Source organism: Drosophila yakuba, chromosome 3L (genome assembly GCF_016746365.2).
Source record: "Drosophila yakuba strain Tai18E2 chromosome 3L, Prin_Dyak_Tai18E2_2.1, whole genome shotgun sequence".
NCBI classification, from domain to species: Eukaryota; Metazoa; Arthropoda; class Insecta; order Diptera; family Drosophilidae; genus Drosophila; species Drosophila yakuba.
This window is the reverse complement of record NC_052529.2, coordinates 23,878,997-23,897,335: the sequence shown is the minus strand read 5'-3', so window position 1 is coordinate 23,897,335 and position 18,339 is coordinate 23,878,997. Positions and strand designations below refer to the sequence as shown.

At 38.3% G+C, this 18,339-nt stretch overlaps 1 protein-coding gene across 1 annotated transcript in view; it reads left to right on the top strand.

Annotated features, from left to right (window-relative positions):
• The window catches only part of LOC6535223 (catenin alpha), a 46,140-nt gene extending 33,532 nt beyond the window's left edge, over positions 1-12,608 (top strand). The window contains exons 11-13 of the mRNA XM_039373548.2: positions 10,862-11,008; positions 11,077-11,193; positions 11,253-12,608. Of these exons, the coding sequence (XP_039229482.1) occupies positions 10,862-11,008; positions 11,077-11,193; positions 11,253-11,417 (429 nt within the window). The 3' untranslated portion in view covers positions 11,418-12,608. The remainder of the gene's footprint in view (positions 1-10,861; positions 11,009-11,076; positions 11,194-11,252) is intronic.
• Positions 12,609-18,339: the final 5,731 nt, after the last annotated feature.

Genomic DNA, 18,339 nt, shown 5'->3' with positions numbered 1-18,339 from the left:
TGCAGTTTTGGACAATTTCATTGGCCAGTTTGGCCATTTTTGGGATGTAGTATTCTGTGAGAACCTGCTTCACAATCTCCGGACTAAGTCGTCCTGCACCGTTGCTAGCGTGTGCCCAAGTTGCCCAGTATCATGGAGATATCTGGCATAGGGTATTTGTCTGGGATAGTTCTTTCGTTTAGCTTACGAAAGTCTATGACTAATCGTCTATTTTGATTGCCGGCCTCGTCGGTTCCTTTTTTATCAACCACCCATATTGGGTTGTTATAAGGTGACACCGACTTTTGAATTATACCATTTTTAGGCAGGTCTTGGATTTCGTTGTTGACGAAATCTGCTGCCCCCATGGGGTATGGATATAATTTAGCGTAAATGGGCTCTTCGCTAGTAGTCCTAATCGTGGCCACTACCGATATGGCAGGGCCTTGTTGGGATCTGCGAAGGCGTTTTTTCGGCTCCTTATCATCCCTAGAAATGCCTTCTTCACCAAAGGTGGTGCATCTGCGCACTCCACGTTAGTGAAGTTGACGTCAGTGCATTTATGGAATGAAATGTTCTCAACTTCCTGACCCCATTTGAGTTGGGTGGAAGCGAGGCAAAGTGATGCACCGGCCTGTGTTAACAGATCGGCCCCGATTATACCGTCGAATATTGTAAAATCTGGTAGAATGAAAAAATTCGCTTTCAAATTAAAAATCGAGACGAAGCACTTTTTTGTAACGATGGTGGTGCCGTGAATTGAATGAATTTCGAAAGGAGAGTCCACCGGGCGGACACCCTTTAGCTCTTTGCGAGGCCGGATGAAATTTTTTGACGCGCCGGTGTCTAAAAGGAATTTCATTGGTACCCCTGCTACTCTTCGTCTGATGACGGGTAACAGGGATTTTCCCCTAAAAAATTTAGGTAGTCAGAATCATATCCGGTAACGGCATCGTCGTCTATTTTCGATTCCGCTTTGGAGGCGGCGGCGGCATACGCATACAGGATGTCTTTTCTTCCGCATTGTGCGTAATGAAGTTAACTTTTTGTTGTTTCCTCACGGCGCCTGTGCGCTCGGAGGTGGCTGGTCTTCTGTTCCGGTAGGCATTTGCCTGGGTCGGCTGCATCAATTTAGAAACTGAGGGATCGACCTCCATAGGCTCTGGTGGGCCGTCGTCTTTGTAATTTTTGTTACTTTGCTGCCTATTAAAATACGGGTTTTTGGTATTACTAGGCTGTGGGTCATGGCGGTCGTACTTATCAAGTTGACGACCCTGCGCTTTTACAGTAGGTTTGCGATCTTTGTCTTCTTGACTTCTTGCAAAACTAGCTGCAAAAACGTACCTCTCATGGTTAGATTCTACTTCTTGCGCTAAGGCCAAGGCTGACAGCATGTCTTTCGGCTTTGCCGCGAAAAGCACGTCAGTGAGGTTGCGTTGAAGTCCCGAGATGAAAATACGCAAGGCGTCCTCTCGGAATTTTTCGCACAATATATTTGCCGCCGATGGCTCGTAAGACATATGGGCTTTATTTGTGAGTAAGGTGAGTTTTTTCTCGACCTCATCATAATACTCCAACAGGGTCATGTTGCTTCCCTGTCTTAAAGTGCTCATGTCCTGCTCAATGACATGCATTGGGCGTTTGTCGCTGTAAGTGAAATCGAGCCGATTTATAATGGCATCGAAATTCAGTACAGTGCCAAACGAGGATAAGACGTTATTGGCCGCGCCCCTAATTTTGTTCCTAATAATTATCACCGCCTCGTAATGGCGAGAGGTGCCGTTGTAATCTTTAAATATGCGATACGCAGCAACCGCCGCTTGATTCCTGTGACCCCGAGAATTCAGGCAAATATTTAACGGCGTCTAAAGTCATGTTACATGGTACACCACTAGTTATGTCTATGGGTTCGTAAGCTCTAATTGCGGGGGCCACTGCTGAGGTGGGCGCGACCTGTGTTGCTGCCAACTGGCTGGCCAGCTCCTGAATTTTCTGACACATTTCATTTTGTGCGAGTATTGGCCACCACTGCCTGTATTACAGCTCTGAGTTGTTCTGGGTCTATCGCCATTGCAGGGGAATTCGCGGTTGTACGTTTTAGAGGGGAAGGTTGATTTTCACAATCGGACTCTGAGTCCGTGGAGTATGGTGTACTATTTCTATACTGTGAGAAACTGGGCTGCATGAGCAGTCCAATTCGCTTAGGTCCGAAAAAGCTGTCCGTGTGGGCAGCAGTTGACCAAAGCCAAACAAACAACAACTAAAGACAAAGGCTGCGGCATCGAATGTCGCGCTTGAATCGAATGGAAACACAAAACAACAACAATAAATGAAAAGCGAACGTATGCGCTGTTATAAAAAACAATTATATGATTTCTGTTTTCATTTACATTGATGCGAGACCATGTTTTAGCGTATCTGCCGGATTAATAATTCTTTTATCATTATATATTTATACCCGTTACTAGTAGAGTAAAAGGGTATACTAGATTCGTTGAAAAGTATGTAACAGGCAGAAGGAAGAGTTTCCGACCATATAAAGTATATATATTCTTGATCAGGATCAATAGCCGAGTCGATCTGGCCATGACCGTCTGTCCGTCCGTCTGTCCGTCCGTCTGTCCGTCCGTATGAACGTCGAGATCTCAGGAACTACTAAAGCTAGAAAGTTGAGATTAAGCATACAAACTCCAGGGACATAGAAGCAGCGCAAGTTTGTCGATTCATGTTGCCACGCCCACTCTAACGCCCACAAACCGCCCAAAACTGCCACGCCCACATTTTTAAAAAATGTTTTGAAATTTCATGTTTGTATTAGTCTTGTAATTTTCTATCGATTTACCAAAAAACTTTTTGCCACGCCCCCTTTAACGCCCTCAAACCGCCCAAAGCTGATACGCCCACACTTTTAAAAAATGTTTTGACATTTTTTCATTTTTATATTGGTCTTGTAAATTTCTATCGATATGCCAAAAAACGTTCTGCCACGCCCACGCCACGCCTACAAACCGCCAAAAACTGTGTTTAAGACTCTCCTTCTCCCTTCCACTAGCTGAGTAACGGGTATCAGATAGTCGGGGAACTCGACTATAGCGTTCTCTCTTGTTTTTTTTAAATATTCACAGACTTAAAATGCGTTTAGCATCGGTTTCCACTCACATAATTTTTTGTTTTTGGTGTCTGTGTGTTATTTTGTCACTAATTCCCTTCACTTTTCCTGCGCCGCTGTCTTTTGCTTTTAGTAGCTGTGTGGGCGGTGTTGGTGATGGTGGTGGTTTTTACCACTGGTTGGGCGCCAGTAATTAAAGTTGGGGGTGGCAGGGGGGATCCCTCGCTGCAGTCACAGATTTTATGTAGAGAGGAACTTTCCTCTTTTAACTGCCAGCCTTGTGGTCTGGCAGAGTAATTAATACAAATATATTTTACGACGTTCAGTCGGAGTAATAAGGTCGAGCAGCCGCTCTTTATTAATGTCAAAAATAAACTGAACTTAAAAATGAATCTTACAGCTAACAAAAGACTCGCAGCGGCCACGCAAATATGCTGTGTTTGCCGGCTGCGCACGGGTTTCCGGCCCGATGCTGGGTCAGCATTACGTTATGATATTATATTTCGTGCACTGAGCCAACTGGTCTAGCTCGCTGGCTCGTGTTAACTTGCATGTATACAATTGATGGACTAAAGACCGAAAAGACGTTTAATATACTACTTAATATACTATATAATATCTTTCTCGATGCGTTGCGATTGAGGAGTAAGTTTTAGGTTAAGCCTTTTTTTAATTCTTTAATCGCCTTTGAAACTTCGCGTTGCCCATTGTTCAGACGAACATGAATATATAAAAGGATTTACATAAGAAATGTATGTATAGCTAGTGAAACGCTGCAGCAATGCCTTATCTAAAAATAAACAACGCCTGAGCGTTAGGATATATATATCTGGGATAAGCAACGAACTCCTGCGTGGGTTTCATCCCTTAAATAAAGATGCAAGCGATTACGTAGCATTTCCTTGAAGGTAAGGGATATCTTGCAGTGGAAAATTCCTGCACTTGATACAGCTAGGACTTTGAATATAAAGACTCAGTTTGAAATTATCAACTCACAAGTAAAGTCTTCTTATTTGGAACCTTTACATTTGGTCAATCGAGCCTTCGAAGAAATTGAACTTCGTAAAACTCTTCAGTTTCCCCCTATATGGTAAGGGACTCAGAGAAAGGCCAGCTCCTTTAAGCATTGCTAAATTTATCTTGCAGCTAAAGGTAGCGAAAATAATTAACTCTTGTTTCCCCCTATATGGTAAGGGACAGAGTATAAAAAAAAAGCAAAAAGATACAAAAGAATCTTTTATGTCTTAAATTAAAAGAAACACCTTATAGTGTTTTAATATCTAAAGGTTGTTGTGTTTACCATAATAATTTGTGGTAAGGCGTGCTTGAGGCCATACATCAGCAACTGTGAAAATAAAAAGTGCATAAAAAACAAGAGAGAACGCTATAGTCGAGTTCCCCGACTATCTGATACCCGTTACTCAGCTAGTGGAAGGGAGAAGGAGAGTCTTAAACACCGTTTTTGGCGGTTTGTAGGCGTTAGAATAGGCGTGGCAGAAAGTTTTTTGGCAAATCGATAGAAATTTACAAGACCAATACAAAAATGAGAAATTATCAAAACATTTTTCAAAAGTGTGGTCGTAGCAGCTTTGGGCGGTTTGTGGGCGTTAGAGTGGGCGGGGCAAACAATTTTTTTGTAAATCGATAGAGATTTACAAAACTAATACAAAAATGAAAAAATATCAAAACATTTTTCAAAAGTGTGGGCATGGCAGTTTTGGGCGGTTTGTGGGCGTTAGAGTGGGCGTGGCAACCTGAATCAATAAACTTGCGCTGCTTCTACGTCTCCGGAGTCTGTATGCTTAATCTCAACTTTGTAACTTTTGTACTTCCTGAGATCTCGACGTTAATATGGACGGACAGACGGACATGGCCAAATCGACTCGGCTATTGATCCTGATCAAGAATATATATACTTTATATGGTCGGAAACGCTTCCTTCTGCCTGTTACATACTTTTCTCACTGAGTAACGGGTATAAAAAGTGCCAAAAACAAAATCATCGATAAACATCGACAAGAAGGAAGACCCGGAGCCTGTGAGAAGATCATCGCCAACAACAGCAGCAGCAACAACAACAGCAGCAGTTAAGACAGCAGCACCAGCAACAGAGCAACGCACCAACATCGAAAAGGACGCAAAAAGATAAGCTCAACATTACTTTCTTTTTTATTGTATTATTTCTAAAAATTTTTTTTCTTATTAAAAAAAAAAAAAATCTTTTTAAAAATTCATAATGATGTCGGAAAAAAGCATACAATTTTTAAAGAAGCAGTCCGAAGTTATTTTGGAAATTAGGAAGTTGGAAGCAAAACCAACATTGTCAGATTCCGATTTAGTAAGCTTAGAGGAGCTTCAAAAATGCTTTATTGCTAATCATAGCAATTTGATAAAGATCGGCGTTGTCGATCATAAATAATTTAATTCAAAGCAGTATGACCTAATGAAAAAAGTAAAAAAAGTAGTAGTTCCGTTGAGCTCCCAGTCACCATTTCAAACCCGGAGAAGAAGGGTATTCCAAGAACAAAGGGTATCACAAAAGAGCCAAGTTAAAAATAGAGCAGGCGTTCCGTACTAATGTTGGTCAATTTAGGGTATACCTAGAAGATACGTCAAAAATGATAGACAGTAGTCCAGATTTCCTTCAAATAAGGAAAAACAAAATAGAGTTCCTTTGGAACAAAATATATAACCTGATAGAACAGGTTAATACTTATTTTGAAAGTTCGCTATTTGATGAAGAAATTAGCGAACTTGAATTTGACAGGCAGAATGTTTTGACAGCCATAAATAGTCCACTCAGTGGAGCAAACAACAAAGCTAAAATGTCGACGGTTGTAAAGGCAGAGGAGTTACCAACCCTGCCAAAATCCAGATACCCACTTTCTTTGGTGATTCCAAAGAATGGGATCTTTTTAATGAGCTCTTCACAAAGCTCATTCATACGAGGGAGGATCTTAGTCCGCCAGGAATATGGGGACTCATTTATTGCTTGGCTCTGGAGAGAATTACGAAGCCACTTGGGAGTTTTTGACCAAGCGGTTTGAAAATAAAAGGAAAACTTTCTCAGAGCACATGAGTAGGCTAATCGATATGCCAAGCTTAAATTTGGAATCGAATAAACCAATTAAGACATTTTTTGACACAATTAACGAGTCAATTTACATTGTCAGATTAAAGGCACAGTTGCCAGAAGAAGTGGATGCAATTTTTGCTCACATAATTCTTCGAAAATTTAACAAAGAGTCGCTCAGTTTATTTGAAAGCCATGTAAAAAAAACTAAAGAAATCCAGGCACTTTCTGATGTCATGGACTTGTTAGAGCAAAGGCTCAATTCTATTTCGTCATTTTCACAGGAAGTTAAACCTGTAAAGAAAATAAGTAACACTAGCATGAATAAAAATTATAATTGTGCATATTGCAGACTACCAGGGCATTATTTTATTCAATCCCATAAATTTAAAATAATGAATCCAGCATAACGGTCTGACTGGGTAAGAAAAAATCTGTTTTGCCTAAGCTGTCTAAGGCATCCTTTTAATAAAAAATGTACAAGCGAACAGCTTTGTTCGACTTGTCAAAGACCTCATCACACGCTGCTTCACCTTGCAGGTCATAAAAGTGAATACGTGTAGAACAGCAGGTCAAGCCTCGTTAGCCACGGCTTTGGTTTAAGTGAAGTCGAGGAATGGAGGTTTTGAAAAACTAAGAGCTTTGATTGATAGTGGTTCTTAAATCACAATCATTTCAGAATAATCTGCACAGATTCATAAATTGAAAAAAGTTCGTTCACAGACAGAAATAAGTGGAGTAGCTTCCACAGGAACGTGCATTTCCAGGCACAAGGCAATTATTTCGATCAAAAGTTCTCCAAAAAATTTAGAAATTGAAGCACTTGTTCTTCCAAAGCTAATGAAAGCACTTCCAGTCAACACAATTAATGTGTGGCACTTGCGGCAGAGCTAAAACTGCAACGCCATCTAGGTGTCATATTGCGAGGCGTGCGCCACCTGCATAACGCGTGAAGGGGTTAGCGGCAGGGTCACGGGTCTTACAGGGCCAATTGTCAGATTTCCCAGAGAGAGTAAAATTTCTACAAATCTGGCAGATGCTAGGTTGCCGCCGTATTCTGGCGTCATCAGCAGCCATTCTCAAGTTAAAGATCGGCGGAGAAAGTTCGTTTGGTGATTGTGGGCAGTTTAGGCCAAATAAGTACAAGTGCTACAGGCGAACCAGATTGGCGAATAGTTTGAACCGGCGGAGAGCTGGGGTAAGTGGCTAGAAAAGGGCTAAGAGACCCAGAATTTTATCGCCTAACTCTCGTGCAGGGTTTTAAAAGAACAAAGTATAGCCAGCTTACTGATCCGGAAGGAAGAAGTGCTACAGACAGGCAGCGCCAGCAATTACAGTTTTTTTGTCAGGCCACAAAAAGGGAATTAAAAGGCAAAGCGGACAATAAATCTTCGGCTGCAGCTTCTGCGACCAAGGAAGGCCTACGGACCGCGGAAGAAGTAGCCGCCGATTAGTGGATTTTTATCAGTTGACTCGCGCGCTTCGCCAGCATCATGCATAGAGATTGAAAATCGAAAGAAAAGTCCGATCCGCTCGCGAATGCGCTGAACGCGATTTAAAACTAATAATTGTTATAAGACCCGCATTTAGGGCAAATTTAAAGAAAGAAAAAAAATCCAAAAAAAAAGGGGGAGAAAAACCCTAACTTCGAAAAAAGAAAAGATAAATAATGTTTTAGTAAATTAGGTTAAGATTTTTTTTTTATTATTGTGGAAAAATAATGTGCAAATTAATGTGAGGAGAAGTGTCCGATTTCTTTGTTTTGTGTTTTATGTTGGTGTTAAATTTGTAAGCCACACGGAAAAAAAAATGTCCCAACTTTAAAAGGAGGAAAAAAAAAAATAACAGGGATACCTCCAAAGAATGTGTGCGAAATAATCAGTATTTTTATATTTTTTACATCCAAAAAAAACTTTACTCCCAATGAAATAGCTGCCGTCGCCGAAAGCGCTTTCTCCGATGGAAGTTACAAAAGAAAAGGGTGAGTCACCAAAGAAAACCACGTTGATTATGTATATTGACCAAATTAAAATGAGTTCAGCACTAAAAGCATTAACGTAGATGTCCCTATGTTATTTCCCTTGAAACGTTCAAATATATAACAACGTAAAGATCATAAAGGAAATGAAAGAGAACTAAACATAATCACACTGAGAGAAATCCGAAACAATCGCTATTTAAATTGACGCATATTATTGTCTTGTAATTTTTTTTTTGTCAATTTTTTTTATATATTGTTAGTCCTCACTTTTCGTAAACTCCAAAAACAAAAGTTTAATTATATGCAAAAATTTATCTTTTTACACTTTCATTCCTATTTATCATATTGCCTAGACTTAAGAATGTTTACATATATTAGTAATAAAATCCAATTTATAATGTGGTAATTCCCTAAGTTTTCGCCGCAGCTAGCATGAGGCCCTTGCGAATAGATTAGGTTTCCAAAGGGGCCATCAGGGAACATTATGATGATAAGATGGCCATTGGTAGGGCGGGTCAGCGAAGGCCTCCAACAACACCGGAGGCTGGCCGAGATCGGTTTGGCGTAAACCATTCAAACATATTTTCCTCTTCTAGATGTTTTGTATTGTGAGTTCTCCTACTTCCGGATCAGGTTAGCTTGTCTAGCACGCGAAAATAAGTTTTATAATCAGATATAGGCAAATATGGGATCGCAGCAAGACCACCCCCCCACCGACAAGCAGCAGCCGGACCATCGCTCGCGTGCGCTCGATACCCATCAAACACCCTGCCTGACGATATTCTTGGATGTGATACGTTACAAATGTTGATCAGAAAAAATGGCTTTAAATTAGCCGACCCCGAATTTAATAAACCAGGTCGTATTGATCTAATCATTGGAGCAGACGTATATACTAACATTTTGCAAAATGGAGTTAAAAAAATAGCCCTTGGACAAAAAACTGATTTCGGGTGGATAGTTACTGGATGTAAAAAATCCAAAGGAAAAGAAACCATTGCAGCTACAACAATAGAATTAAAAGATTTAGATCGCTACTGGGAAGTTGAAGAAAAGGAACAAAATGATATCGAGTCTGAAATCTGTGAAAATAAATTTATTAAAACTACAAAAAAGGATTCAGATGGGCGATTCCATTCAATTCATTGTGTCAATTCCATTCAAGGAGGATGTCACCTTAGGAGATTCAAAAAAACAAGCCATAGCTCGTTACACGAATCTGGAGAAAAAACTACAAAGAAATAAAAAACTTAAGGTTGACTACACTAAATTTATGAAAGAATACATGGATTTAGGACACATGGTTGAGGTGAATAATGAAGGCAAATATTTCTTGTCGCACCAGGCTGTAATTAGAGATTCAAGCCTCACGACCAAATTAAGAGTAGTTTTTGATGCTTCAGCAAAAACCATTAATAACAAAAGTTTGAACGACATAATGTGGGTTGGACCACGAGTTCAAAAGGATATTTTTGACATTATTGTTAAATGGAGAAAATGGGAATTTGTTGTTTCTGCGGACATTGAAAAAATGTACCGTCAGATTAAGATAAATGAAAATGACCAAAAATATCAATATATTTTATGGAGAAATTCTCCAGAAGAAAAAATTAAAAATTATAAACTAACAACAGTCACTTATGGTACGGCATCTGCACCATACTTAGCTACTAGGGTTCTGGTGGATATAGCAGATAAATGTCAAAATAAAAATGTAAGTAAAATAATAAGAAACGATTTTTACATGGACGTCCTAATGACTGGAGCCGCTTATGTAGAAGACGCCAAAAATGTTGTCCAACTAGTTTCAAACGAATTACAAAAAGTAGGACAAAATTAAGAAAATGGATGTCTAATAATTCAGAAATAATATCAACAGTAGAGGATACTGGGGATAACAAGGTTCTTAGTATTATTGAAAATGAGAATGTTGAAACACTTGGACTTCAATGGGAACCACAAAAGGATTTATTCAAGTTTAAAGTAAGCTGCGGGACATCCAAATTTACACACAAAAGGAAAGTACTATCGTTATTATCTTAAATATATGATCCCTTAGGATGGTTGGCTCCCGTGACTATTTTAGGAAAGCTTTTTATTCAAAAACTTTGGATAAGCAAAAGTAAATGGGATCAGGAATTAGCAGCAGAAGATTTTAAGTACTGGGAAGCATATAAGGAAAATATATTATATTTAGAAAATATTTGAATCCAAAGATGGATTAATTCTAGAAATGACATAAGTATTCAACTACATGGATTTGCTGATGCCTCAGAAAAAGCATATGCTGCAGTAGTGTATGCTAAAGTAGGAGATGCTGTAACTATAATAGCTAGCAAAAGTAGAGTCAATCCTGTAAAAAATAGAAAAACTATCCCTAAACTAGAACTGTGCGCCGCTCATTGTTAAGTTTACTGATCCAAAGAATAAGAGAGTCATTAACCAGTAAGGTAGAAATTTATGCTTGAAGTAATTCCAATATTACTTTAGCATGGATCAAGAATGGCCAGAGTAAGGTTAAATTTATCAGACGAAGAACGGAAATACTGTTTTTTATACCCGTTACTCGAAGAGTAAATAGGCCTACTTGATTTGTTAAAGAGTATGATATTTTTTCATTTTTCTATTGGTCTTGTAAATTTCTGTCGATTTGCCAAAAAACTTTTTGCCACGCCCACCCTAACGCTCACAAACTAAGCTGGATAAACTAACCAGGGAAATAGCAGAGCAATGCCCAGAAAGCAGTACAAAAAAGGGCCTCTTGGCGTATTTGCAACGCATTGTCCTATATTGTCATCAAATTAAAATAACTTCAAAAGTAAAAGCAGATGTTCAAAATATAAGCGGTGAACTTATTGTTTCCGGGGTCAGATATGATACTGACTATATGACTGAAAGTTGATGAAAACTGACATTTTAAGATTTTTTTTATAGCTGGATAGTGCTACATCGTTAATTCAAGCGGCTAAAAATATAATGAACGCCGTTGTATTAACGGTAAAGTACTCATATGTGGCATCAACAAAATATACAAGGCAAGGAACTGTGTCTGTAAGTCTCTTCATTAATAAAAAAATCGACGGCATTAAACTGTTTAAATTTTTTTATAGTCCCCAATTGTAGTATGGAAAATAAAAGCACCAGAAAAAAAACCTTTGGTCAGGCCGGAAAAACCAGAAGAAGTACGAGCCAAAGTTCGCAAGGGATCTCAAAAGAAGATTCCAAACCCTATCCATGCATTATCTGAGTTCCAAAGTCCTGCTGACGCTGTTTAAAAATTGATTTTCTATCAATAGTTATTAATTACCATAAACAATGTAGTATTAAAATCATTGCGCATATCTATGGTTACGAGGGCTGCTATATATAATTCTGGCCTTATAATGGAAATACGAATATTTATCAACGAAAATAGTTTTAATGTTTTTCAAAATATTCTCCATCAAGATCTATACGATTTTGTATGCGCTCAAACCAATTTTCGAAGCACTTTTTCCACTCCGATTGAGGCACCTCCAAAACATTCTTGAATGCTTTAACAGCATCTTCTGGCGAGGAAAATTGTTGACCACGCATTATTTTCTTAATCTGTGGGAATAAAAAAAGTCATTGAGTGCCAAGTCAGGGTTGTACGGCGGATGACCCATCAATTCGACGTTTTGGCCGGTCAAAAAGGCGCTGGTTTGAGCAGCTGTGTAAGAGCTCGCATTGTTATGGTGCACAATGATTCGTCTTCTCATGGTCGTTTTTCCCATTTCTCCGAAGACTTCAGGCAAACAAATGGTGTTTGCTCAAGCGGAACAGTATCACACATGACCAGTTTTGCCAAAAAAACAGGCGACCATTTGCTTCGAAGTGCTTCTTCCACGAACCACTTTCGTTGGATTTGGCTCGTCTTGGAAGACCCACACGGTCGATTGTTTTTTTGTTTCGGGCTCATACGGATAGATCAATGATTCGTCTCCTGTGACGATCTTATAAAGGTCATTTAAAGCACCGCGATCGTATTTTTTCAGCGTTTCTTTACACCACTCCACACGAGCCTTTCTTTGAGCGATTGTTAGATTGTGCGGGATTCAACGAGAACAAACCTTTTTTACGGCCATACAAAGATTTTAGTTCATCGATACACTCTTGTCGTGATAATCCACTTCGAAAGTTGTGAAAAATGATCGCACGAAAATGTTCACGAGTTCATTTCATTTTTTGGCCCAAATGAATTTTTTAATTCCCTGTAAATAAAACAATTCACAATTAAATAACAAAACGTTCTGAGTGATGTTATGCTACAAAATGTCAAACTCTTCAATGGAAATTTCAGATTGCACCTGGAAACCCTTAGTATTGTCTAGGCCAGAAATATATAGCAGCCCTCGTATTTAAATGCTGCAATCTATTCAATTACATTCTTATATTACAATAATCGACCCTATAAAATATAATAAAAAATACATATAAAAACCGTTTCTGATCATCTGTTATTTTTATACCCGTTACTCGTAGAGTAAAAGGGTATACTAGATTCGTTGAAAAGTATGTAACAGGCAGAAGGAAGGGTTTCCGACCATATAAAGTATATATATTCTTGATCAGGACCAATAGCCGAGTCGTTATGACCATGTCCGTCTGTCCGTCTGTCTGTCTGTCCGTATGAACGCTGTGATCTCAGGAACTACAAAAGCTAGAAAGTTGAGATTAAGCATAGACTCCAGAGACATAGACGCAGCGCAAGTTTGTCGATTCATGTTGCCACGCCCATTCTAACGCTCACAAACCGCCCAAAACTGCCACGCCCACACTTTTGAAAAATGTTTTGATATTTTTTCATTTTTGTATTGGTTTTCTGAATTTCTATCGAATTGCCAAAAAACTTTTTGCCACGCCCACTCTAACGCCCACAAACCGCCCAAAGCTGCTACGCCCACACTTTTGAAAAATGTTTTGAAATTTTTTCATTTTTGTATTGGTCTTGTAAATTTCTATCGATTTGCCAAAAAACTTTTTGCCACGCCCACTCTAACGCCCACAAACCGCCCAAAGCTGCTACTCCCACACTTTTGAAAAATGTTTTGATATGTTTTCATTTTTTTTATTAGTCTTGTAAAATTCTATCGATTTGCCAAAAAACTTTCTGCCACGCCCACTATAACGCCTACAAACCGCCAAAAACTGTGTTTAAGACTCTCCTTCTCCCTTCCACTAGCTGAGTAACGGGTATTAGATAGTCGGGGAACTCGACTATAGCGTTCTCTCTTGTTTGACCTCGTGTAGTTTAAAAAATAGAGAAGTTAATTTAAGGAAGTTTAATTTATAAACATACTGGACTTTTGACATATTTGAAAATTTTAAATTGTCTAGTTATACCTAGTAAACGGGTATTGTAGATTCGTTGATAAGTATGTAACAGGTAGACTTATGTAGAAAGTATTACAAGACAAGAATAAATACGACGTGTGTGAGTGAAGGGGAAGGGAATATTTTCTAAACCTATAGCCTGTATATCTATATAGGCTGACGATATCTGTACTGTACATTGACAAGCGTGCATTGCTTCTAGAGGATAGATAAGGACTTCATATTTTCTACACCCTTCCTTAATGCATGCACGCTTACAAATATTAAAACAAATTCATAACTGACAGTTTTTGGCGTTTTGCGGGCGGTATAGTGGGCGTGGCAAAAAGATTTGCTGTAAATCGATAGAAATTTACAAAACTGAAATAAAATTGAAAAAATATTAAAACATTTTTCAAAAGTGTGTGCGTAGCAGTTTTGGGCGTTCCGGTTTGTGAGCGTTAGAGTAGGCATGGCAACATTGGTCAACTCTGGTAATCTCAACCTTCGAGCTTTTATAGTTTCTGTGATCTCGACCTTCATACGTTCAAAAGTGCACACTATAGTCTACAAACAAGCTTAAAAGTTTCTAGTTAAGTAACGCCAAACTGCTGGGAGAACTTCGTTGTTATCATTCGCTTTTGTTTTTTAGCCAGAGCGCTCAGGATATTAAATTGTTTCTTTGTACCACCCTGTATAGATCATCAACTTCCTTCACCTCCGTAAATACGGCACTTCGCAATCCTTGTCTTTAGCACTCTTGTACTGTTCGAAACCCGCACTAGAAATACTGTCAAGGACTGTTCTGTTAAAAAACTTTAACCGAACTATAAGGTTTGTCCTGCTGGCAAGCACCCTCTGCAGCCTATGAAAACCATGTTTTCCTTGTTTTGGATTGAATCTTGTCCAGAGCAACTGCATCAGTTCCGACCACCTTTAGATTTTTTTTTTTTTTAATTTCTCTTTTTTATTGAATCTTCGCTTTTACTTAAGAGACTAACAATAAGTTTTCAAATCTTATTCTAAGCTAGCTAATTATCATTTTATGAGATGATTTGTGCTATGTGGCCTAACAAATTCAACGCTGGGCTGGTTGATCGTTGCGGTGCAGTCGACTTTGGCTGCATATATGTACATATATTAGAATTTCATTACCTTTTTAAAGATCCGTTATATACGAACATTTTCATAAACACATCAGAGGATTTTAAATCCGATTTCCCTTCGAAATGTATATCTCTTCGACTCCTTTCAATTCCACTTTTGATCAATGCGTTTTTTTTACGTTCATTGAATTCAAAATCTCCTTTGAAAGATAATTAGATATCATAAAGCTCTGATTTATTTTCCTGAAAGCATATCACCATATCAAACACATACAGCATAATATAAAGTTATATGATAACTATTTACCTGTGATATGCCATTAATTGAAAAACGAATGTAAATTCATACGAAATTTTGTTCCTAAGCCGGCATTTTGCACATAACGTAAAGAGATCGATGGGCATTAAATGGGTTTCTAGTATGTCATAAACATGTGTTTCGGTATTTATTTCTCAAACAGAACTATGCCAAAACGCAATTAATTGCATTACCAAAATTATTATATTAAAACGCTGCGCCATACTCCAAGCACACACTTCTAGATATAAAATGATTTCCGGGAATCAAAGAATCAAAACATATTTTTTTTCTTTCAACCCAGTGCGCACAATCAGCATGCTCTATCAAGCATGTTAAGCGTTGCTAACAGAGGAACAACATTTAGGAAAATAATGCAAATTTAAATACTTTTATGTTTGTTATTATCTCTTTTAAAATTAAAAGAAACTGGAGAGAACACTAAAGTCGAGTTCCTTGACTATCAGATACCATTTACTTGTGAAAAATAATAAATTGAAAATGAAATTCATTATCTAAAATGTACTCATTCGGCACCCTCTAAAAAATACAAGAGATATATAATGGCTTGGTCTTTCCATAAATTCCATGTATTATTATTAATTACTCTTTGTTCAAGTTATTAAATTTGTTAAATGTTTATTTAACTACTAGAGGGCCCGCTATTGATCGAAGAATAATAAAAGATGAAAATTTAAAAAAGGGTTTCTATTCAGATCTTTTATGCACAGATGTGCGCGTTGCCAACACATTCAATTCAGTATCAACACGAATATGAGTTGAGTAAATTGAAGGAGCGTTATTATGTATGTATGTATGACAAAGAACGCAATATAAATTACTGCTTCGTTCACGGGAAGAAAACAACAACAACATTCGCGACTTTGCTCGCACGGGAGCGAACACAAAAATAAATGCCATGGCTCTCTTTGCAGTCGAGTCTAACTGTTTTTTTCTGGCTCTCTTTCAGTTGCCCACGCTAAAATTGTGTATGTATGCGTACACACGCATTGAACGTTTTCAATGCTTGCTTAGCGAGCTTGTATTTAATGCAATTTAAATTTATGTTTTTTATTTTTTAAAATAGGTTGCAGGTAGAATTAGAAAATTAAAATACCCATACGAAATTTTTAAAAAAAAACTTTAAGTCTCTAAGACATGTGGTGTGGCCATGGCTGTGATATATCAGTCAGTCAGTGAGTCAGTGAGGACAAAGCAATGCCAATACACAAACTACTAACTTTTTATCATTAGAAGAACAAATTCAATACACAAAAGCCCAAGTGTACCACATAATTACACACTCTTCCGACAACCCACATGAAAGAAAATATTAACAAGAGAGAACGCTATAGTCGAGTTCCCCGACTATCTGATACCCGTTACTCAGCTAGTGGAAGGGAGAAGGAGAGTCTTAAACACAGTTTTTGGCGGTTTGTAGGCGTTATAGTGGGCGTGGCAGAAAGTTTTTTGGCAAATCGATAGAAATTTACAAGATTAATACAAAAATGAAAAAATATCAAAACATTTTTCAAAAGTGTGGGCGTAGCAGCTTTGGGCGGTTTGTGGGCGTGGCAAAAAGTGTTTTGGTAAATTGATAGAAAATTACAAGACTAATACAAAAATGAAAATATATCAAAACATTTTTCAAAAGTGTGGGCGTGGCAGTTTTGGGCGGTTTGTGGGCGTAAGAGTGGGCGTTGCAACATGAATCGACAAACTTGCGCTGCGTCTGTCTCTGGAGTCTGTATGCTTAACCTAAACTTTCTAGCTTTTGTAGTTCCTGAGATCACAGCGTCCATACGGACGGACAGACGGACATGGTCATATCGACTCGGTTATTGGTCCTGATCAAAAATATATATACTTTATATTGTCGGAAACGCTTTCTTATGCGTGTTACATACTTTTCAACGAATCTAGTATACCCTTTTACTCTACGAGTAACGGGTATAATAAAAAACAAGTGAAAATATTCAAAGTATTAAAGTCAGCGCTTACTTAGGATTGACAAAAAAATTAAAAAACTATGTTAGTATAAGCCTCCATGGGATCTCAAAGCCAAAGCAATATATACGCAACTAACCAACTACCGAAAATTGACATTACCAAGAAAAGTCTTCTAAAAGAATTTTAGGAAATTAAACACAGCCTTAGAAATTGCAGATATCTACACACAGAATACGAATTGAATAAAAACCAAGAGCGAATGCTTTAGTCGGGTTCCGCGACTATCAGATACCCGATAAGCAGCTAGTGGAAGTGCGAAGCAGAAATTTGAACATTTTCTGAAATATCGGTAGAAATTGGACAAAATTCATATAAAAAATGGTTTTAAATTTATTTTTAAGTTAGGGCTTTGCATTGGGTGTGGCAAAAAGATTTTTGGCAAAGATTTTCACTAGGCGTCTTGTTACAAGGTCTGCCGCGTAAATCGTTCAATTGCACTGATGAACTGAACTTATATGAACTAAACAGGCATCTGGCGGGACCGGCTGGGAAAGAGCACTCTAGTCTGGGAACAGTAACGCTTCCCTAAGCCTACAGCCCACCTCCTCGCCTCCAATCACGCGTGGCCGTGGCAGTACCTTGATGAGCAATCACTAACCCGACGGGAATCACGTTTAATATACATTTAGTGGGACGAACACACAAAATCTTTTGTGCTAGCCGCACGTAACTCGTAACGAGCAGACGAACAAAATCAGTTCGTTACAACATTACCCCTAAACTGATCAACTTAGCTTCCAGCTGGTACCAAAAAACAAATAAAAACGGACTTAGTATCGCTGATTATATAAATACCTCAAAGTTCTCGAAATTACCGCGAATCCAACAAACCAAAAATTTTAAGATTATGTCTTGGGCACACGAAAATGGCCCATGCCAACATTACGTGTCACCAACCGAAGCCGTGGCGGTCATTTGAGTGATGTCATTTTCTATATGTAATGGGGTCGATGGACCTTTTAAATAAAATATTTCGCAAATATCTCTTCTACATTTATGCTTTTTTTTTCGTTTCAAAGATCAAGCGCTCCAATGAAAAACCTTTTAGTTGAGCGTTTAGTAATCCTTCCAAAACTTATTAAGATAATTAAAAGTTTATGTAAACCTTCCTACAACTTTATAAGAAACATAACAATGGATAGCAACATAATTAAACAAGATGGAGATCAGCCCCTGAAACCTTCCAAACACTAAAAATTATAATAAGAATAATTAAAAAAATAACAAGAAGCTATTATGATATGTATTGTTATTTCTACAAAATTTTGCATCATCCATTCACACAAGAATTCCCTGAAAACAGCTTTCTGACGCAACCTATATATTACCATTGCATCATCTTTTTACGTGTACAAATTACTTGGATCGCACCGTCTTGCGATATTGTCACCCGTCAGGTTTCCTCCAGAGGTAAAGGGCTTCCTTCGCCGGCTGCTCCGGGGGGTCCGG